This window comes from Arvicanthis niloticus, chromosome 3 (genome assembly GCF_011762505.2).
Source record: "Arvicanthis niloticus isolate mArvNil1 chromosome 3, mArvNil1.pat.X, whole genome shotgun sequence".
In the NCBI taxonomy this organism is placed as follows: Eukaryota; Metazoa; Chordata; class Mammalia; order Rodentia; family Muridae; genus Arvicanthis; species Arvicanthis niloticus.
The window spans coordinates 69,403,456-69,426,961 of record NC_047660.1 but is presented as its reverse complement, the minus strand read 5'-3'; the positions used below and the strand labels follow the sequence as shown (position 1 = coordinate 69,426,961).

Sequence of the window (23,506 nt, the reverse complement as noted above, 5' to 3'; positions counted from 1 at the left end):
TAAGCTTAATGAATTAATGTTTTCTAATATAAGCAATATTGGGCATTTCCTGCGGCTCGGGCAGCTCTACAGGTAGAGGGATGAAAATTAAACTCTAGTCCCCAGACCTGACACCTGTTGTCTTTGTCATTCTTTACATGTGTGACATGTCAACACCATTGTCCCATCGCTGTGAAGGCTTCTGTCTGTCTCCTCCATGTAACTTTTTCCCCTCCTGTGATAGCAACTTCCCTGCCTAAGCTCAACATCAAGCTCACTTCCAAGTAGCTTCCAGCACTGGCTGGACTTGTGTGGCACCATCAGGTCAACAGTGGTTCCCAGTGGAATCCTGGGCCACGCTGGAAACACTTTGATTTGCTGATGGTTGTCAGATGTCAGCAAGGTAAATCAACCCTAGAAAATAAGGCACTGGCTTTAAATCAGCAGACGTGATTTACTGGGGTTGCGCTAGCAGTAGCAGATAGTGAGGACGTGTGTGAAGAAGCTCTGGTCCAGGGGCCATGGGGCATGAATAGGCAGAGTGCTCCACCTTGAGTCAGCAGCTCAGCCTCCCTCCCTCCCTTAGCTCTAGGCTACAAGCTACCTCAGGGAAGTAATACCATCTCAGTAGGAGATTTAGTCTCTGAGCTACCATTAGTCAGTATTACATTGTCTATACTCTCCACACGGAGAGGTGGTGGGGGGATGGGAGCTCAGGTCTGTGAGGGCCATCAGCAGAGGTGCCTTCAGACATGACTGAAGTTGACTGCTAGTTACCCTTAGCTTTCTGTTTACAACTGAATCATTTTTGTTGGCCAGTGAGTGTCTAAGACTTTGAACTTTAAAAACCAAGTTTCCAACCAATTCCCTTATTTCATTGTATCCCTGCAGCAGTGCTATAAAGTAATTAAAGTGATCACTGATCATTATCAGGTGAGAATGTCACAATATGTGCAGGTTGAGTGAGTCAAATCTGTCTCTAGTAGTTTGCACAGGACATCCTGTCTGGTCCCTGCAGCAGATCTGTGGGATGCGCATACTGTTAAACACAAGTGTTGCATTTATTTTACATGTTGGGATGCAGAAGGTTAAATGGCAGGTCTGTGCTCTGAAAGCTGGTGTTACTTAGAGTTGCCACTGTCTGTGTGACTGCACACTTAGTCCCTTCAGTGCGTGGACAGAAACAAAGTCCATAGCTCAAGTTTTTGTCAGTTGTGAGAAGAAGCCGCTGAGCATAGTGACAGAAGGCAGGAGATGTAAGACGCTGTCTGTGTTAATTGTTGGCGCTAGCCTAGCACAGCAGGACACTAAGGACAGCTTCTGCTGTAGCTGTTCAGTTACATCACCTTGTGCTCTCATCTAGATTCGCATGACAACCTGGAGCATGGTGAGTGTGTGGTCCATAATTCCTTCCTTTTCACAGCGAGGCATAAGTGGATTATGAGGTAGGTTTTTGAGAACTGTTAATCAGCTTAGCTTGAGAATGGCATCAGGTAATGATATCTCCGGCAGGATAGGATATTCTGCGTCAAGGGTTTATTTGTCTAGCCAGCACTTACTGAATAATCTGTGTCGGGTGCACTCTCAGCTGACAAGTTTGTACACATGGGAGAGATGCTAGAGGGGCTGTGTAACAGAAGCAGGCTTGAAGAGAAGCGTCTCTGCCTTTAAAATAATTTTTCTCAGTTAATGCTATATATTGCTGTTCTAGAGTTGCCATCCCAAGGCAGAGATGTCCCTGTGCTCATTGGTGGATGTCATCCTGGGCTACTGGTGTGTTTAAAGCTGTAACTCAGTCTGTCCCATTCAACTCAGGGGGCTTTGAAAGATGTCTTTCAAAATGCAATTGGAAGATTACTTATAGAAAGCTTATTAAACTATAGTGTAATGATAGTGATTATGATGGAGTGAGTTCTGGCAAAACAGCAAAATGGTCTCAATAATATTTAATTAGGAGCATGAGAAGCCAGGGGTGGCTCTGAAGGAAGGATGCATCACATCCAGTTCAAAGTGTATTGTGTTGGAATTTTGTGTTCTCTCTCTCTCTCTCTCTCTCTCTCTCTCTCTCTCTGTGTGTGTGTGTGTGTGTGTGTGTGTGTGTGTGTGTGTGTGTGTTTTATGGAAACAAAATATAGTTAGAAATTATAAAACTAAGAAAAAATTAGAAAGTAACTAATACCTAGCCTGTAAAATCTTAATCAAAACCTCTCTTAGTTTGTAGATTTCAAGCAGGTCTCTTCTCTGGTACTTAATATCTGTCCTAAAAAAGACAGTTCATACCTTTGCAAGCCTGTGTGTCAGTACTCCTGGGAGACCAGTTCTTTCCAGGACGAGTTTGGGTCTGGAGAGCTGTGGCAAAGCGTCAGCTCTGGGGCTGTCCTTGGTTCCTGTGTCCTGATGGCTCTGGTTGGGTCCCTCTTGGGCCTGGAATTTAAGCAGAGTGGTGGTGTTACCTGTGCTCACAGGTATATTGTCACTCCTGAGAGACCAGCTCTCTCCCGGCAGTATTTGGGTATGGAGTGCCATGGCACAGGACCCAAGTCATACCTTTGAAATTATGACTTTGCAGCTTGTGTCCTCTGACTTCAGTATGCAGGTTTCCATCCTCAGAGTCCTCTTGGTGCTACAGGTGCCCTAAAGAGACCAGCTGTCTGGACAGCTACAAAAGATTTTGTTGTGTCACATGTATTAAGTTGATTATTATCAGCATATATGAGGTCATATTTCTCTTTCACATGAGTGTAAATGTCTATATGTCCCAAGGCAGAGCCTTATTTTAGTAATACATATTGGCATCAAGGACACAAATGGGATATTTTTAACCCAAATTGGACTTGGTTTTATGATCAGATTTTTTTTTTTTTATGTGAAAGATGCCTACCAAGTCACACAATAGGTAATCTTGTTCTACATGTATGTCAGGAATTATTTCAGGTGCTGGAGATAATAAATGGTATAAAGAATACAGAAAGCCATCCTACTCTCTCAGAGTTCACAAACCAGTGTGGACTGAGAGAAAGTAAGCAAGTAGATTAAACAAATGCTTGCTTCTACTAAGTGCTCAGAATTAGAACTGAATTGAGGTGGTACTTAATATATGGCATTATTAGGTGGGTAATAATTCATTAAGTTGAACTGTTTAAGATCAAAATTGCCATTATTTCAAGTATAAGTATGAATGAATCAATAGCTCTGTGTGTGTGTGTGTGTGTGAGAGAGAGAGAGAGAGAGAGAGAGAGAGAGAGAGAGACAAGAAAGATTCTAAAACAAATTTAACTTTTTACCCATAAAGACTTGCCTCCTCCTGCCTGAAGACACAAGATAGCAAGCACCTCAGAACTGGGGTGAGCCTCAGTTTGCCTAACGGCTGTTACCAAGCACAGTACTGAAGCCCCAAGCTGCTGGTGACCTCGCTGAGACGAACAGACAGCACCTAGGATTTGTGAACGCGAGTCTCAGAGGAAAGGGCCTTGCCCTGAGAATGAGTGGGTACCAAGGGTGCCCCCTGAGCCCATCGGTCAGCACTGCTTTCCGTTTGGGGGTGCAACCTCCCTGTTGAAGGAAGCAGTCCTAACAGGGCTGTAGTTCACAGAGAGAGATTAGTTTACGTCCCCACCCACAGAGTGGAAAGACCACACAGTACAAGAGAATTAGGATGCAATGTGCAGCAGAGCACCACCCAGATAATCAGAGTAAATTACCCTAGGTCAGAGTCTGCCTGAGACTTGCCCAAACAAACCTGAAAACAAGCCTTGAGAGATAAAGCTGATCTGAGGAGACTTAACTGCCTGCCAGAACAAGCCCAGTGCCTTTAACAAAACCCAGCACACACAAACGGAGACACAGCAGTGCCCAGCATTCAATCACATGGGATGCATGAAAGTAGTAAACTTACCTAGGCAGGGGATCATAGGAACAAGAGCAGAAGTTACACTAGGAGTGGTGTCCTCTTTTGAAACTTCACAGCCCACTCCCAGTGACACGCCTCCTTCCACAGGCCACACCTCCTAGTCCTTGCCAAACAGTTCTACCAAGTATTACAATTTATAAGTGTAGGGGAGCCATTTTTATTGAAGCCACCACACCCACAAAAACATGATGTACTGGCTGATTCACACTCTTACCTGTACGTCTAAAAGCAGGGGATCTCACTAAGTCCCCATGATGGAAGTCAATAGGAAGACGGCACAGCAAGCTTTAATTCCTGACATAAACACCCTGCTGGTGTGGTCAGTTGTCCCTGGAAGAATGTAATAGGAACTGGGTGAGTGGTCCTCTGACTCTCTCTATGATAGACTGCTATTGGAAGGTGCATTCTTTGTACTTGTGCACATTTCACCTAATTAAAATATCCCTTGCCACATAAAGGGGCTGGAGGGCTGGCTCAGTGTAGGAGGAATGGCAGGCCTCACTGACAGGGCGGTGGCTGGTTCCGCATAAAAGTCGGTAAATAGCCCGTGGGTTGTGCAGCTATGGAGGCAATTTCTGCATGAAGGCCAAACTGAAGCCTGCCTGAGAGCTTAGCGATTGGTAACATAGACAGTGACAGCCACTGGGCATCTAACACTTGGAGGACACACTCACTTGGGACCAATGGGACATGGGTGGAGGGCATAAAAGGTGTTCCCAAGGGTTAATAAGCAAGTTGATTCTGTGCCTTCTCACCCACTGCCCCTAAGGGCGACTCTAGGCAGGACAGAAGACTCAGACAACAACTTAGTGGCTACGAGCAGTTGCTCTTAAAGGACTAGGGTTTGGTTTCCAGAACCTACCTGATGGCTCACAACCATCTACAGAACTCTAGTTCCAAGGGATCCGATGCCCCTCACTGGCCTCCGGGCACCAAGCACACACATGGTGCACCTGTAAGCAAAATACTCATACCCCTAAGAAAACAAAAATTAACAGATCTAAGAATCTTAAAAATACTCTTGGCTTATAAGTGAACCGAGAACCTAAAAACCTCTGTGAAGTTAAATATTGAATATCCAATAGAGATTTTGAGTGTTTATCATGATAATTTGGTGCCGTGGTAATTATCTCCTGGGCACTGAACTCTAGTACATTTCAGATGCCAACTGATAGGTTCACACAGCTCTTCAAGAAAGTACTTTACTGTGTAGGAGCTAGAGCTAAAATACGGCTTTCAGCTAAGGCTTAATTAATCTCTTAATTAATGCCTTTAATCCCTGCACTCAGAGCAGAGGCAAGCAGGTCTCTGTTAGTTAAGGCCAGCCAGCCTGATCTACATTGAGAGTTTTAGGTCAGCCAGGGCTAAATGGCAAGACTGTCTGCAGAGAGAGAGAGAGAGAGAGAGAGAGAGAGAGAGAGAGAGAGAGAGAGAGAGAGAGATATCGAGATCATGAGGCGAGGGTTCTCACAGAGACAACTGGCCATTGTCTTACCCCCAGATTTTTTTAATATTAAGATTGTAATTTCCTTGACTCTAACAGGCTCAGCATCTTGAAAATGCCAACTGCCAACATGCATGTTTTCTTTTGAAAAATTTTTCATGATTCTGTATAACTGGAATTCTAGATTTCACTAATTGCATAAAGAAAAAGAGATTTCTCAGCAGGTGGACAAACTTTTAACTGCATCTGAATCATAAAAACAAAAGTCACCTTAGAAAACTTGAACTTTTCTTTCTTACACCTTTGAAGGAGGCCCTTTGCCCCTATGAATAATGGTAATTAGTGGGTTTTAGATGTTGTTTTACTTGGAGCATGACTACATTTCAGTATTTCTCAGTGCTCAGGATTGTTTAGACAGCTAGTAAGCTGGCCTGCATATTAAAAAAAAAAAAAAAAAAATATATATATATATATATATATATATATATATATATATATATATATATATATGGTAGGTTTTTGGTTGTCTTAATATGTTGGGGCCCAAGCTCGAGTCCCTGTTCGGGCACCAAAATAATGTTGGGGTCCACACTAGCCCCACGTTGGGCGCCAAAATAAATGTTGGGGCCCAAGCTCGAGTCCCTGTTCAGGCACCAAAATAATGTTGGGGTCCACACTAGCCCCACGTTGGACGCCAAAATAATGTTGGGGACCGCACTAGTCCCACGTTGGGGCGGCTAAAAAATGTCTCGGCCTGAGCAAAATGTTGAGGCCTGGGCCGACCCACGTTTGGGCGGCCACTGTATCCTGGCCCAAGCTGCTGCTCCGGTCTGCCGGTCGGGGGGTTCAGCAAGAGCGAGGGTGAGGACAGATTCTACCTAATGTCTGATGTGTATGAATCTCTCTCTCGTCTGATGTCTCCCTAATGTCTTCTCTCTGCTGTGTCTCCCTAATGTCTGAGATTCGTCTCTGATGATCCCTCTATAGTCTCTGATCTCAGTCTATATTCTCTGATCTCTGGTTCTGTCTTCTATCGTCTCAATTCTGATCTGTTCTGTCTCTGCCTTTTATATATCTCACTTCTAAGCCACGCCTCTAAGTTACACCTTTAATCATGCCCTTAGGTCTTGTCTCTAACTCTGATCTCTATACTTCTAAGTCACACACCTTTAATCTCACACACCTTTAATCTCAAGGTATCTAAACCAAGATTATCCGAGTGTTCTCAGCTGTTGTAGGCTATTGTAATTTAAATCTCATGTCAGGGTATATGGCTCAAGATGGCTGCAAAGCTGATAGCCGCTTTCTGCTAAAAGTCGGCCCCCAACATTAATATAAAATCAATTTGTGTCAGGGCCAATTTATAGCATCTGGAAATTTGCCTGATCAGGCCAACAAAACGGGCAAGTGGATTATTGGCCAATGAAGTTTGCACTTTGAGCAAAGTCATATATAAGATGCTTTATTCTACTTATGATCCATATTTACTCTTTAAATAAACTTCACTTCCTGGGATGAGTATGTCATGTGTTTGTCAATATAAATATTAAATTATCTGTAAAAGATTATAGAAGACAGATTCACATACGCCCTTTAAAACATTTTCTCTTGACTGATTAAATATTTTCCCATTACAGTTACCATTCTCTACCCCGAGTCTGTTTGTCGAGTTTAACATATGCAACAATAAGAAAATATTGCTTTAGTTTTGCTGAACCATTGGTATTTCAAGAAATATTCTTAAAATCCTTTTTAACATGTTCTTCTTTGCTCATGCCTGCAACCATAAAACTGTCTGAAAGCAAGCATGCCACCATCTTTATGAAGGAGTCTGCTAAGGGTGGCTTCTCCACCCCTTACCAGATTAGACTGGCTCCCCTACCCTTGTGCAGGTGGCCATGCCTGGTCTTTGTCACCATGTGACCCCCTGGGTGGCTGCAGTGCTGATGCCTAGGTTTCAGTGTTGCTTTGACCCCTGAGTGTGGTGCTCTCCGGAGCTGCCACAGACTCAGCGTGGGGAGATGTTGCTACAAAAAAGTAGAGCTACTGGGGGTTGCATGGTTAAAATAGGCTTTCTCTATGGCAACTGGTGCATGGTGTGCGCTTGGTAATGGGAACATGTTTATGTGTATAGATAGTGTGTTCAAGTCTCAGCTTTCCTGTGTGGAAAACTGTACTCTATCCCGATTTCCCCAGAGACAAAACAAGAAGGCCATGCATTAGATTAGCTCTTTATGTGAAACAGTGAAATAAAGCATCCTCCAACCTCAAGTGTAATGGTTAACACTGACTGCCAGTTGACAGGATATAGAATCACGTGGGAGACAAATCTCTGGGTGTGTCACTATTTTTCTCTGTAGAGTTGACAGGAGAGGTGAGCAATCGCCAAACCACAGTCGGAATCCCATCGTGACGTGAGATTTCTGCCATCTAACATACCAGTCCATTACTCTTAAATCCAGTCTCCCTCGGGTTCTCAGGATGCATACAGAAGGCAGCCAGACTCACTGTCACATTATACCCTGAATGGCCGAATCCTTGTTGCCCTCCGAAACCCCATGAGCTGGGCCTGAGCTGGGCCTCTGTTGTCCACATTTCTCTCAGGCTTCTGGTCTTCCAGACTCCATCAGAACAGCCCATTGAACTGTAGCCACAGCATTGGAGGCCTTCCTAGCTCAAAGTCCCAAAGTCCTTAGCCTGCCTGCTAGAGACCACATGGTCACGTTTATCAGAGCAGTAGTCATGCTTCGCAGTGCTGGTCTTCAGTATCAGATACTGTCCTGCTGCTGTGACTTGACAAACAGCAACTCAGGAAGGAAAGGATTGTTTTGCCTCATCCCCCCCCCACCCCCCATAGCCCTTCATTGCAGGGAAATCATGACACAGCATCTGCAGTCAGGAAGCAGACGTGGCGCATTTCTCCTTTTTATTCAGTCTAGGACCTCAGCCCATGGAATAGTGTCGCCCACAGCTAGGATGAGTTAGCCACCTCAGAGCTAACCTAGGTAATCCTTCCTAGGCATGCCCAGAGGCTGGTCACCTAGGTGACTCTAGACCCCGTCAAGTTGTCAGTATTAGCTATCACAGCGAGACCTTGGCTTACTCTGTACTTTGTGCTTAATTCCACGGATACAGAGTAAGTAGAAGTGGTAGAATCCCTAGGGACAGGTTCTCAGCCCGCACAGGAAGTAGCTTTTCTGCTGTAGCCGTTGCTGTTCCTGTCTTCTGAAATATCATACTACAGTTGTCTCTTGTAACTGCTACCACCAACCAAATCCAGCTTCCTTGTGGTTAAGAATGACCCCAAATTAGAAACAGGTACATCTTAAGGATTCTTAGCCTCTGGCCTCTGTGCTTGCTAGCTGTTTGGCTGTGTCTGTCCCAGGCACTGTCCAGTACCATGCATACAGTAAATTCTCTGTCAAGGCTTATAAAATAGCTCGCTAAGCTGATGTGGATGGGAACAGTAGTGGCCAAGTGCCAAGTTCAAAACCTTTGCTGCTATCAAATAGGCTTATCATTGTGATTTACTAGGAAATACTATTGCTGTTGATTAAATACACTCTGACTTTCTTATCATAGCCATGGCTTAGGTACTTTTCTGAAATATATGGTTCTTTGGAAAATGTAATACCTTTAAAAGTGTGTGCACATGTACCATGAATTGAGAATTACTTTAGAAATAGTACTCATGCATATTTTATATGAAAATTGACAAGGATGGCAGAAACCTCATCTTCCCTGGAGCAGTTTGAACCAGACTGATGGAGGATTTATTGCCTAATTACACTTGTCATCCTGACATAAAAGTCATTAGTTCTAGAAAAACGTGTTTGTCATACCAGGATGATCTCTGATTAATACAGTCAATATCTAACATGTATTTAAACCCAGGGAGAATAGTTGTCTCCAGCACGTGGTCGCCTCCAAGGAGCTGATGGCAAACCTGTTTAGTTCTGATACCGTGCCGTAAGCACAGCTTGATGCATGAGGAAGGGCAGCACCAGGCCGCACAGCCTCTGCTGTGCTTCAGAGCTGCTGGCACTGACGCCCTTTGTTGGTGAATTAAGGGCACAGAAGCATCAGAAAGGGATGCCGTTTAAACTGATGAGTATCTGGACTAGGATCCAAGCCAGATCCAGTGTGATGTTTTCCTCAGCATTAAATTCCACTAGCCAAGTTGACCTTAGTGGTGCCCACACGTGGCCATGTCCTCTTAAAGTGCGTGTAAAGTTGGAACCCAGAAGAGTAAACCAGGTACTTACACGGAGCAAGGAGTTTGAATGTGAGTAGCTTCAGACACAGGCTAGGTTTTCTGTTGGCTTTACTGTGAGGCTGAATCACCGTGGGCAGTCTCACATGTCGTTGGATGTCACCAGCTAATGAAACTGCTATTCTTTGTTGGTCTGTACTTCAAACCCAGTGATACCCAGGCTGCTATGCCCAGCATCTTAGAGTCCACAGTTGCTTCAGGCTGTCTTGCAGTCATGCAAGCTCACCCAATTGTTTCTACCAAACACACAGGTCAAAAGTTTGATATAGACCAAAAATGGTGCAATTCATCTGCCTCATTCAGACTTAGCTCCAACTGTCTCCCTGTTGTTTCCTGTAATGCCAGTCTAGGTGTTTCTACCAATACACACTTCACTGTGGGATGCTTACATTTAATAGTGGTCCTACTGTGAGAGGCCACTGCAGGTTATATCTCCCTTTTATCGGGTCCTTTCTGCAATGATCACCCCGTATAGTTATTTCCTTAAGTGATCGACTGGAATATTAAATTACCAGTTAGGATTAATATCTAGAGGGACTTAAAATAATACTCCCTGAAACATGCAGGTGCCTTGAAAGGAGGCTCTGTAGTTGACCCCTCAGGTCTTAATAAATCTGCAGTGGTAGCCATCGTTCAGAAGGCCTTTGAGAACAGAAGTATAGGTTGTGCTTCTTGGTAAGCTCCAGAGACAAGGGGGTCATGGCTCCTAGAGTAAGAGTGTGAGGTTGTATCCCAAAACAACCCATCAGATGGCTGTGGGGCAGGTTCTGGCCTCACTTTAGGGGACAGACTACAAAAACCATCCCTTGGCCTGAGCTTATCCAGCCAAGTCCCTCCTTTCCGGTTCTCATTGGTGTCTGCAGTTTAATGAAGTGGAGAACAGTGAGCTTAGAAACCCAAGACAGTGCTCTCAGGGCAAGGCTGAGAACACTTCAGCATGTGTCCTTCAGCATGTGGCCATTGCAAGTGTCTTGCTCTCCCTTCCAAGGGGCAGAGACAGACCCAATTGCTTTTACCCAGAGAGGATACTGGGCAGAGTGAGCTCCCAGAAACAGTTAGTCATACTGCCATGTACCCCGTAGTTCTGTAATAATTGGCATTCAAGGCATCTAGAAAAAAGACATTATTAAAGTTTTGAGTCGTTTGGTTCTGAGATATGTGTAGTATCAGTCAAACTTGGTTTTGTTTTGAAGAAAATGAATTCTACTTCCCTGCACTTGAAGATCAGATACTCAAGGTAACCTCACACCACTGCTGTACTCTCTTGAGGGTCATTAATGGTGTGTGCATGCTTTGATTTAAGAGAGGAGGATCTGGAACCATTTGGGTGTGAGTCTAGGGACCTGAAGAACTCCATGAGATCAGGTTCTTAGTTGGAGGTTGAGCCAGTATGCACCCTGACTGTTCTCATCCTTAATGGCAAAGGCTGAGCACTAAGCCTGTGAGAGGGCAACACAAGGAAAGCAAAGCAGCTAAAGGAAGCAGTGCCTTGCTCAACATGGGCCCACATGGGCCTCTGGGGCTTTAAAGTCAGGCTTCACTTCTTCAGTTGGATGGACTAGGTGCTGTTATTCCATGTGGACACAATTGCCTGGTTGCGTATTTTAATTCAGTTCACACTTACAGTAAAGTAACTTTCATAGACTGGAGACAGTTGAGAATAACACAATTGGTCAGTGTCAGAACTTCCATTCATGAAGAGCAAGGAGAGTGAGGGGAAGGCCCGAGAAAGGAAAGTCTAAATGTCATCTTGTGTCTGTGGCAAATTCTTTCATTTGTTCATTTCATCATCATTGAATGCCTGTGGTGCCCTTGAAGCTGGGAATGAGAATAAAGGAGACTAGCCCTACTGTGAGGTGCTGGTGGTGTCCTGTGAGGTGACTCTGCTGTGAGGTGACTCTGCTGTGAGGTGCTGGTGGTGTCCTGTGAGGTGACTCTGCTGTGAGGTGCTGGTGGTGTCCTGTGAGGTGACTCTGCTGTGAGGTGCTGGTGGTGTCCTGTAAGGTGACTGCTGTGAGGTGCTGGCAGTGTCCTGTGAGGTGACTCTGCTGTGAGGTGCTGGTGGTGTCCTGTAAGGTGACTGCTGTGAGGTGCTGGCAGTGTCCTGTGAGGTGACTCTGCTGTGAGGTGCTGGTGGTGTCCTGTGAGGTGACTCTGCTGTGAGGTGCTGGTGGTGTCCTGTGAGGTGACTCTGCTGTGAGGTGCTGGCAGTGTCCTGTGAGGTGACTGCTGTGAGGTGCTGGTGGTGTCCTGTGAGGTGACTCTGCTGTGAGGTGCTGGCAGTGTCCTGTGAGGTGACTCTGCTGTGAGGTGCTGGTGGTGTCCTGTGAGGTGACTCTGCTGTGAGGTGCTGGTGGTGTCCTGTGAGGTGACTCTGCTGTGAGGTGCTGGTGGTGTCCTGTGAGGTGACTCTGCTGTGAGGTGCTGGCAGTGTCCTGTGAGGTGACTCTGCTGTGAGGTGCTGGTGGTGTCCTGTGAGGTGACTCTGCTGTGAGGTGCTGGCAGTGTCCTGTGAGGTGACTCTGCTGTGAGGTGCTGGCAGTGTCCTGTGAGGTGACTCTGCTGTGAGGTGCTGGCGGTGTCCTGTGAGGTGACTCTGCTGTGAGGTGCTGGCAGTGTCCTGTGAGGTGACTGCTGTGAGGTGCTGGCAGTGCCCTGTGAGACAACTCAGCACTGGTTGTCTTCTTGGAGCTTATGCAGAGTCTTGGTAACCTCTTTTCTGTCTTCCCCCAGATGCAGAGCCTCCCATCATAGGCCTCAGCTATGGCTTTCTTAACCCTGAAGATGCAGAAAGCATGTTTCCTTAACATAATATTGTTTACTTTTCCTAAGCCTGTCATTTACTGTCTTGGCAACATAAATAACCTACAGTGGTTTAAAATGATAACATTTTGTTTAAAAGGGAGATATTCACAGTGTCCTGGATGGGGCATTCAAAGCCAAGAAGTTCCAATCCCCCCTTGTCTCTAATAGCACTTGGGCATGGTTCCTCTGCCTTGGCAGTTTCTGTGTAAAATAGTTCATCTCCACATGTACCTGTGCTGGTTAGTATTTATTATCAACTTTATGGAAACAAAAGTCACCTGGGAGGAGGGACCCTTAAGTGAAGAATTGCCTCTATCAAATTGGCCTGTGACCATATCTGTAAGACATTTTGAATGATGATTGTCAGTGTATGCTGATGGGTCAGGGCTGTGTGAAAAGGCTAGGTAAGCTTAAGCCAGAAAACCATCCTTCCTACATGTTTCCTGCCTCCCCCTCAAAGATGAGCTGCGACCTGGAAGTGCAAGCTGAAGTAAACTATTTTCTCTAAGGCTGCTTACGGTCATGGTGTTTACAATAACAGAAGGGCAAACCAGGTCAATAAACACTATTGCTGGTGGTTTGCATTTCTTACATAGCAGCTTATAGTTTGGACACAAGAGCATTTTATAAATTAAACTTACGAGAACAGTTGAACTTAGCCTTCCAGCTGCACCGTGCCTGCTTCTGGCACTTCCCCTGGTGGTTTGGCAGTGTCTCCAGGCACCTGCACAGGGTTGACCTAGGCCCCATAATTACCATAAGCCAGTCCCAAACGTATCACTGTCCCAGCACACTGGGAGAATGTTAAGACTAGCAAGCACGAGTAAAGCTTGCAATAATTTTAAGGTACAGTGTTTTGAGAGTGAGGAACTTGGCTTACAAGTTCCTGTCAGAGACATGTACAGATAGAATTTGAGAGAAAACACCCAAGATACCTCTGACCTCCTCATGCAAGTACACGTCTATACCTGCGTTCGGGGGGGGGGGGGGGGTGGGGAGGGGGAAGGGAGTGGTGGATATATCTCTAGCAATATCATTAAATTAAGTGTCTTCCAAACTAATAAAGCAACTTTGATTTAACCTAAATAGAATATGTTCACATTACGTTAGAATTTGTCTGACTCATCCAGTGACTGGTTGGAAGACTATTCTTGGTAGTGTTAAATAAGAAGTGGTTTTAAGATTCCGGGCCATATTAAAGAGCTCTGTTGCCTTTAGCAATTGCAGTATCTTAATAAAGCATTGTAGAGTAAAAGGTCAGTCACAGAGCTCCTCATGAGATATTAGTAACATCTGGGGGTCACCAGGTTGATTGTGACTCGGATTCTCTGCTGCTCACTGCTCTGAGCAGCTGTGGATGCTCAGCTACTTCAGAAGGGTTTGTGCTCTTCAGACAGAGCCTTCCTTCAATAAATGTTTAATAGGGCAGCTTATTAAAAGTTTTATTTATTATGCTTAATAAAAAAATAGAAATGAAGATAAGTTCAAGTACTAGAGAAAATGTAATTGAAACAGTTCAGAGTATCATTTAAATCAATTCCCTTATTAATTTAGAAATATTAAAAGCATTTGACTACAACTTAAGACGTGTTCAAGCATCGTTATGGGAAACAATGAGCAGTGTCTTGTCCTCCTGTTCCTAGTAGATCACTGAGAAAGGGTTTGTTTGTTTTTTAAAAATAAAAATAAAAACAGGGAAAAACTACAAATAAGTTGTATTTTAGAGAGAGCTTCTTGCTCTTGCTTTGTTGCCCAGACTGACCTCAAACCCCCAACCTTCCTACCTCCACCTCTCAAGCACTGGGATTTCTGTAAAGTACCACCCAGTCCTGCTGTCTTACATTTTAAGATCTAAAACGTGTGAGTGTGGCATTGCTCATACAAGATGTGACTGAGATGCGGAACCCAGTCAGACACAACTGCGAGGTAGAATTTTACGTTGTTATTTAGGCATCCTTGCAGGATATTAATAGTGTTTTCAGTGACTTTTTTGCTGTGCTTATAATAATCTCTCTAACACAGATGAAGCAGTGTGACAGAGTCCCATTCATTTATCCATTGTGTGAAAGAAATTTTAAAAATTTAAAGAAATCACCATGGTTGGTGTAAAAGTTCTATCACTAAGTTCGGGAATAAGGAGACTGTATATATTTTTCTGACAATATAATTAAATCAAGGGTTGCAAATTAACTGATTTTTTTATACCTGTGTAGAGTATATGACAAAGTTTTCTGAAACTAAACCTTTTAGGGTGGAGCATGGGGACAGGCTCTGACCGCAGGGATGACGCTGCCTCATGCTGGGTTTTCCTGGTGGAGAAGTGACTGAACTGTGACAGAAGCAAAGCCAGTTGCTAAGATGAGATTTAAATGAGTTTTTCTTTTCTTCCCTCTCACAATTAGGCCATCAGCTGCAAAGGTCAACACAGTATATCCTACACTCTGTCACGGAACCAGACTGTCGTGGTGGAGTACACGCACGATAAAGACACGGACATGTTTCAGGTAACCAGTCTTTTTAATGGAGACTGTCCCATTTCTGTTAACTTGTTGTTTTGACATTTAACCAGAACATCTGCCACAGTGCCGTTCAGTCATGCCAGGGGGCTGGGGGGAGAGAAGAGGTGAGAGTAATGAAAAAATTGTTCCTATTCTAAAGGGGAAAAGAAAATTATAAGGCCATATGTTGAGGTAGTTTTGATTGCTTGCTTGTTTGTTTTTGAGATTGTATTTTAGTTACAGCATTTCTCTCTCTCCCACACACACACACCCATCCCTGCTCACCTTCAAATTCATGGCTTCATTATTTTTTCATCAATTTTAATGTAATAAAAATAGGCATTAACAATAGACACAAAAAAATGTAAAGGCAGCCACTTTTAAAACAAACATAGACGAGCTTTTTAAATGGCACAAGTCAAGGAAGACATAAAAATATTGGAGGCTTCCAGAAGTAATTGGAACAGTGTATGGAGAAACACGTGATGTGGTAAGTGCCTTACAGTCTTCGAGAAAATGTGAAGCATAAGTGCTTTCATAATAATTAAATTTTAAGAAGATAAAGACTGATAGTCAGATTACCAAATGCTTATCTCAGAAAGCTCTTTGACCTTAAGTTATAGGATGGGCATAGGAAGAGTTGATGGCCTATTACAGAGTCTAGAAGTAAAACAAACAAAAGCAGAAGGAAAGAAAGAGGCAAACACCAATGAAGCTGAAAAGAAAGAGGTTAGAAGATGCATCTGAGATTCAGTACTTAAGAACCAACAGAAAGCTTTAACATGGATTCAGACAGACAGACAGACACAAAGGTGAGCCTCGGAGGCAAGACCTGCACATCTGCACAGGGAGGGAACTGTGGATGGAGTGAGTGTGAGCGTGCGGGGTAAGGTGGGAAGGAGGGTTAGCAGGCTTTGTTTTCACAGTGTAGCTTCCTTATGAAAGTCAGACAAAAGTGAAAGCTAAAGTGGGGTCTCAAGACAGCAAATCCAGACGCCAGCGGCTGGTCCCCATCCTGCATCCATTTCCCCAGACTTTACAAAGGAGCAAGAACAAAACAGGGACAGTTGTCAGAAGAGAACCATACACAGCCAGGAGCTGTATTAAAATCGCTAAGCACAGGTGGGCTCATGGCAGAGTAACTGGCAGTACAGCACCGAGCACCTTGTGAGGAAGTGGCTCTGGACACCAGAGTCAGGGCAGTGTCTGCACAGGGCAAGGTCACAGCAGCACCAGTGGCATAAACCATCAGATCCACTGGCCCAGCCACTGCCACTAGTTTATGCCTAAATGATTAAGGAATATGAAACATGACTTAAACACAAAGCTACTTGGTTCACAGTTACATTTCTTAATGAAAAACTGAAGGTAACTACAAACTTCAGCGTAGATAGGGTGGGTAGACCAGAAAGCTCCAGAGCACACGTGCGCTTCAACACCTCTGACTAAAAAGAAGGACCAGCTCTGTCAGAAGTGTCTCCTTTCTCTAAGCTGTCCTCAAATTTTTGCAGAAATATTTGTCTTTATAAGCTATCTGATTAAAGTTAAGATTAAAATTGCGGTAAATAGCTGAAAAGGAAAACTGCCTCGCAAACACTATAAAATTCCAAATGATTAAGTGGTCAGATTTTTTTAAATTAAGTGATTACTGTAGGAATTACTCAAGTTAAAACTTCCTAACCCTGAAACATAAAACATAAAATACATTATAAATAAGCTTTGTATTTTAGGTAAGTTTCTTTATAGACAAAATATAATAAAAGGCAACTGATAAATGAGAGAAATATTTCAATTCATGTCACAGGTAGTTGAGGTCCTAAGAGATAAGATATTCCTAAAAACAACTATAAAAATACATACACTCAAATTGACATACCATCAAAGAATATAGCAGCTATTCATTTAAAAAGGACATTAAATAGCTCTTTAAAATAAGAAAATAAGAAAATACACTGTATCTTACCTACAAAAAAAGAGAGGATATGTGATTTTAATTAGTAGAGGAACATTACTTTTCTCTTGCTCGATTACAAAAGTAACCCAAAGACTTGTCAAAAGTATGGGAGAGATAGGTGAGTCTACTACGCTTTATAAACTGACTAACCTCAGTGGGGCAGACATTTGCAAATGGCTGTAACAAAACTCAACTGTTCACATACTCGGACTCAACTCCAATCTTCTCATGGGAAAAATTTTTCTCTTCCCACAAACTTATCCCAGGGATATCCTTCCCTCTGTGCAACATGACAGTGTACACAGTTCATGGCTTAAGAAATAACCAGTTGGGACCCATGCCAGAAGTTCGGGGTCAGCAGTGCACTGGAGCCCGCAGGCCATCGTGCTCAGCAAGGAAAAGCTCTGAGTACAGACCCAGTGCTTACAACAGATTGATGGAGCGGATATCAAGGCCAGTGCATATAGTGAGTCCTACTGCTAATATTAGAGTTAGTTAGGACTGCTTACTGTAAAGTGTCAAACAATTAAATCATGGCATTAAATACAAGCAATAATGCTAAATATTACATTAATATTAAATACTGTGTTGTTAAAATTGGTGTTATTGAATGACTGAAACAATACTTAAGTCACTAAAAGTCTCTAAAAGGGTAAATAAAACATTTACTAGGCAGCTAGTTTTGTGAAGGAAGGAAGGAGTAGGAGGTAGGGTGCAGATTTGCAGACCACGCGAAGCTAAACAGCTCTCGACAGCTGCGTCCTAAGTAACAGACAGAACCATAAATACAGGCTTAGTTGTTCAAATGCCAGTTCAAACTCAGAAGCAAGATCTGTTATTTATACACAGTATTGACAGCATCTCCACTCTCTGGGCCATTCCGTGCACCACCTAAATGGCTCTTGTTATGCCAAGGACGGGCACGTACTTCCTGTCAGTATTGTTATGGAACTTTATAATGGTGTTTAATGCTTGGTGAAAGTGCACATTTTCAGTTGCAAAGCCTTTTTATACTACAAGTGGGCTGGAAGCATTCTCAGTCATAACTGAGAGGGACGTGACTGTTTGACAGTTGCCACTGATACTTTCCCAACCTTAAATCAACAGCTTGCTGTCTGTCCCACGTGAAGTGGTCAGGCAGGTGCCAGAGCATGAAATGGTGCTTCCCTTTAAGGAGAAGCCTGAGTAAGTCCCTACAGCCATGTAGCATCCTTTGAGGACCAGTATGGTCTTCTTTGCGCCTTTCCCTTCTCAGAATGAATTAAAGATGCAGTTGGATTTTTTTTTTTCAACTAACTTCCAAGTGCTTCATTTTGTTACAGTAGTAAAAAGATTCAAGATCTAATAAAATCGATAGTTCTTCACCTGCCAATATGTAGCAATGCCAAGGGTGCAGTGTGGACTCGCCCTGAGTCCACAGTGCGTGTCACTAGTACTTGATCTCCATCTCCTCAGAGGCCATCACAGAGGGATGGCAGTGCCATCTTGACATCTTTATTTTATTATGTAAGGAATTTGGGCAGATCTGAGAGCTCCCTGGCCAGCTGGCCTTGCTAGGTTGGTGGGGCTTCAGAATCAGCAAGAGATCCTCCAGATAAGGTAAAGAGAATCAGCAATGGGCCCAGTTGCTAAGGGCATTTGCCATCCAGCCTAATGACCTGAGTTTAATTCCCAGAAGCTACAAAGTTAGCAAGAACCAACTCAGGCAAGTCGTCCTCTGACCTCCACACAATACCCAACATGCATGCCCATCACTCATCCCTCCTCTGCCCCACATACACACATGCTCACATGTGTACATGCACTCACGAACACGCATGCATCCACACGCAAAGGGTAAATAATAGTGAAAGTCAAAGGGAAAGACATGGCATTGATTTCTGGCCTCTGTGCACACACACACACAAACATGCACTTATACCTTTGCATACACAGATAGAAAAAGAAAAAAGACTAATTTTTGTATAGCCTCTAAATTTTGAACCTGAAAACTCTAGATTTTTTGAAGTGAAGTGCATCTTAAACTGAGGTCGGAGATGACAGTGGCAGAAGTAAGCTTCAGGTCTTTGTTTTCCACACACCCCAGTGCTGCCTCCTTACAGCAAGAAGCAAGACAAACAAGACTAAGTTTCTTAAGAAGACACCACATTTGTGGGTTTTCCTGAAATGATCTGTTTTGTTTTTAATGTGTCTCTATGTGAAAGTCTATGCCATCTGTATGCAGGTGGCTGCAGAGGCCAGGAGAGGGCTTAGACCTGGAACTGGAGTTACAGAAGGTTGTGAGCTGTCTTATATGGGTGCCAGGAACCAAATTTAAGTTCTCTGGAAGGACAGCAAGTGCTCTCAGCTGATGTCTCTCCAGCCCTGTATTACCTACCACTTACTGTCTACTGAACAGAGTCATGTTAGGAGTTCTGTTTTGTTTTGGTTTGTTTGTTTGAACAGGGTCTCACTGTGTACACCAGGCAGGACATGAACTCACAGAGATCCACCTCTGTCTACCATCTGGGTGCTGGGATAAGGCATACAACACCATGCCCAGCTTTTCCTCCTTTGAACAAGTTTGTACGTTCAAAGTCTGTCACTGGCAAACAGTACAGCAGCAGTCAGAATCCTAAGAACGGGCTTCAGCATAGGCTATGTTCTTCAGCCACCCGTTAGCTTGGTGTCAAGGTTGCGTGTGTGTTGTGGAGTGTCAGCATGAACTGTCAGGGCTAGGTGTGGATTTAGGGATTTAGGGATGGTAGAGTCTGAACTCATAGAAGCAAGCAAGATCTTAGTAGTTGTTTCCTAGGGTTAGAATAAATTAAGAAAGCAAAAGAAGCTCTCAAAGAGAAAGTAAAACAAATTTGAGTTAGTCAGAGGAGACTTGGGGGCCCTACATTGTCGCTCAGAGGAGACGCAGAACCAAGTGCCCTGCCTGTGAGACTAGGAGACTCAGCTTAGGTGCTTTACTATAGCTGTATGTGGTAGCATTTAATTAGCATTGGTATTGGTTTAGTAATACCTGCGTTTTAAACTTACTACTTTTGGAAATTGTCCTATGCGCGCACATGTGTCTGCTCACAAAGTTGGTACACCATTAGAATCCTTCCATCATTTTTTATATCTTATCTAGGTATAGATATGGAGTCTGCTATGTCAGATACTCACCTAGTTTCAGAGGACAAAGAGCTAGGGATGAGACTCAGTTTACCTGGAATGAACAGTCCACTTCTGTCCGACACTGCATATAATCAAACAAGTCCAAGAAGGCTGATAGACCACCCAGCCATCAGCAGACATTCCAGGTCAAACATAGAGTTGCCAGAGCTCCAAGACAGGAACAGAGACAAGTAGGAAGGAAGTAAAGGGAGAGAAACAGATGGGAAGAGTAAGGTGCTGTTACCTGCAAAGAAGGAACTTCATCAGCGGTTCTCAACCTCTGGGTCTTGACCATAGGAAAACAGATTTCCCTGATCTTGGGAACTGAGACACCACTCAGTAGCAAACCACTCAGTTATAAAGTATCAACAAGCATTAATTTATGGTTGAGGATTCCTAAGGCCATCAGAAGTTACATGTTTTGAGCTAGATGAACAAACTAGAATCCCTGTCTACAATGATAACTGGAGCCAAGAGGGGAAATGGAAGTATTTAAGTATGCTCCAGAACTACAGTGACAGGGTTGTACAGAGGGACCACGGAAAGACCAAGGACAGATCTTGGGTTTGATTTTTAGATTGAACAAATTGTATGGCAGCCATCGCCATCCAGAGAGGGGCTGCAGGCTCTCAGTTTTTGTTCAGAGCAGGTCACACCAGAGGTGCTCACTAGACAGAGGATAGATTGGATCTGCTGGCTGGTAGCTCCCAGAAGAGTCAGAGCTTGGAGCTAGTGAAGGAGATTTGAAGGTGGGGGGGGGGGGGGGGAGGGGGGGAGCTGAACGTGTTTGCAGGATAAATACCAGGGGCAGATGTGTTCAGGATTGTAGCCTGGGGTTAGCAGTGTACTGACCCCCAGAAGTGAGAGAGCTAGGAAGACAGCTGGCCTGGGCCGAGAAGGGAAGTTGATCAGGTGGATGTGGTTTTCCAAGGCGTATTACATTCAGTAGGGGTCTGTGCCCACTGTGGCAGCAGGATGCTTGGTGGCAGGAGAAGGTTCCAAGCCATGGAAACTTTTATAGCAGTTCAGCATGGCTCAGATGGTCTCAGCTAAGGGTCTTTTTTCTAATATTCATTTTTTTTTAAAAAAAAGATCATCAGTGACAGGCTAAAATCTTTAACAGAAACCAGAACAGATCTGTGCCTTTAATCTCAGCTCAGGGTCCTCCAGGGTGTGTGTTTGATGAGTTCATGATCCAAAACAAAGGAGTGAGTGAAGATTCAGGGGAAACTGTTGGAGCAGAGCCATGGGAAAGGACTCCCTTGGCATCTAAGGCACCTCTGAGAGAGAGCTCCTAGATAGAAGCAGCCATGATTCTTCTGTGTCACATGGGGAAAGTGAGAAAATAAATGTGTAGAGGGAGGGAGAGGAGAAACGAGAGAGGCCTCTGCCACTTCAGCCCTGTCTTCTTGAGCCCCTTCAACAAATACACTTTGATTATATGTAAAACTTGAAGGATAGTGAGCGAAGCTCTCACTCCAGCCGTTCTCCAAGTGCCTGCCAGCATTCTATGAATAGCACATGAATTCAGAGGCATCTTGGCTTGGGTACCATTCAACTGTCAGATGAAATTCAGAGGCTTCTGGGCTTGTCTATACAACGGCCTGCAAGAGAAGGAGGAACTGATCCAACAGAAGAAAAGACGGACGGCAGGTTTCCCACACCAACCGGGCTTTCAGTAAGAAAGTAGCTGAAATTTCTTTGCTGGCAAATCAATATGAGGCTTGTGTCTTAAAGGAGAAAATCATACTAGTACCTCAGAGATAAGGTGCAATCGGAGGTGAGGTGATAAATCATAATATGGCCAGCCAGATAAGAGCAGGGCTTAAAATAACTGATCCTAGCAGAATGTTTCAGTTGAAATAAAATTTCAGGTCTTTGAAGTCAATTTCAGTTGAATCATGGGACATGAATTTAGTGACTTGGGGGAAAGTCACGATGTTGCACTCCTGGAGGGAAGTAATGGCTGTAGACATGAAGGGGTGGGGCTGCGAAGTGGGTTTCAGTCACACATCCTTTGCCCACTCGTCTAAGAGCAGTGTGTGGCATTTTAGAAGTGCAGTCACTTTTAGCTTACAAATGAGTGTGTAAAAATCCCACCTCTCCAAGACTGGTGGACATTAGGACACACACTGTGTGAAGTCCTGCCTGTCTTCTCTAAGACTGTGATGGACATTAGGACCCAGAGTGTGTGAAGTCCCACCTCTCTTCTCTAAGACTGATGGATGCTAGGACCCAGGAAAAGTGCAGGGCTTCTTAACCCTAGACATATTCTAGAATAAAAGTTCAGAGTGAGGTATGATGCTCAGTTTGAAGAAAACATATTTTCTCCTTTTTATGTTTCTGTATTTATCAAATATTTGAAACATTTGTTGACCTTTTTAAAAAATAAAACTTTAAAAAAAAGAAAAGAAACTTAGAGCCTGCCTCCACAAGGCCAAACTAGTTAGTCATTCCTGCGTAGATGCTAGAGGGACTCACAGGGTGCTCACCCTCGTTGAGGTGCAGTTGACAGCACTGGCTGCTGGGAGAGAAGGGTCAGTTTTCTTTGAGGGTGGTGACCATGCCTTGCACCAGTGACCATGCCTTGCACCAGTGACCATGCCTTGCACCAGTGACCATGCCTTTCACCAGTGACCATGCGGGCATCAGTAACTGGACTCCAGTCTAAGGGGAAAAAAAAGACAGGAAGTTGGGATTTGAGATGAAGATATGGAGAGAAGTCCAGGAGGGCTGGTGTCGTGAATAGGGAGTGGATGAAATCAAAACACATGAGATGTGCATAAAATTCCCAGATAACAAATATGAAATACTATATTTTTAAATGGAAGGGAGCCATGCTTTCATTCTGTGTTTCTGGATGTTTTTATTTTGAACTGTGCATATATAAAGCTTATTGTGAAATTTGTTAGTAAGTAGTTTCAAGTTTAATGACAACAGCAAAAAGACTCAAGGCTTTGTTGGTCAGGAGAGCTAAGTTACACATGCATGTTGAAAAGAAGCCCAGCAGAGGGAAGGTTACACAACCTTAGAAGGGTGAATTAGATGGTGTGGTTTTATGGCATCTCTAATGTAAAATTTTATTTAAAAAGTTGTATGTTTTCTAAACCTGAAATGCATACCACTAAGCAGTCTATACCTGCTCAAGTTGATGAATTTCAGTGAAACCAGTAACCTCATTTATCCCAGGCACATGTCATTAGAACAAGGAATTACGGGCCATTTGAAAACAAGAGAAAACAGACGTCTGTTTGGCTTTACTGGGGCAGTCGATGCAAGGGAACATACAGAAGAAATTTACAAAGGACCTAGTGACACTCCTGGGAAGCATTCGGAGCTAGATGATGGAAGATCTCTTCTTTTTACTTTATTCATTTGGATTTTCTTTTTAAAAAAAAATCATGTATTTTACATTGCTTATCTTTCAGATAGAATTCACGATCAGAATAAAAACACCTTGGAAATTGATTTTCATGACCTTATGTGCATACGTGTCGGG

The 23,506-nt window shown here is 43.8% G+C and overlaps 1 protein-coding gene across 1 annotated transcript in view; it reads left to right on the top strand.

Annotated features, from left to right (window-relative positions):
• The window catches only part of Peli2 (pellino E3 ubiquitin protein ligase family member 2), a 145,021-nt gene that overhangs the window by 112,065 nt on the left and 9,450 nt on the right, over positions 1-23,506 (top strand). The window contains exon 3 of the mRNA XM_034499095.2: positions 14,814-14,915. Within this exon, the coding sequence (XP_034354986.1) occupies positions 14,814-14,915 (102 nt within the window). The remainder of the gene's footprint in view (positions 1-14,813; positions 14,916-23,506) is intronic.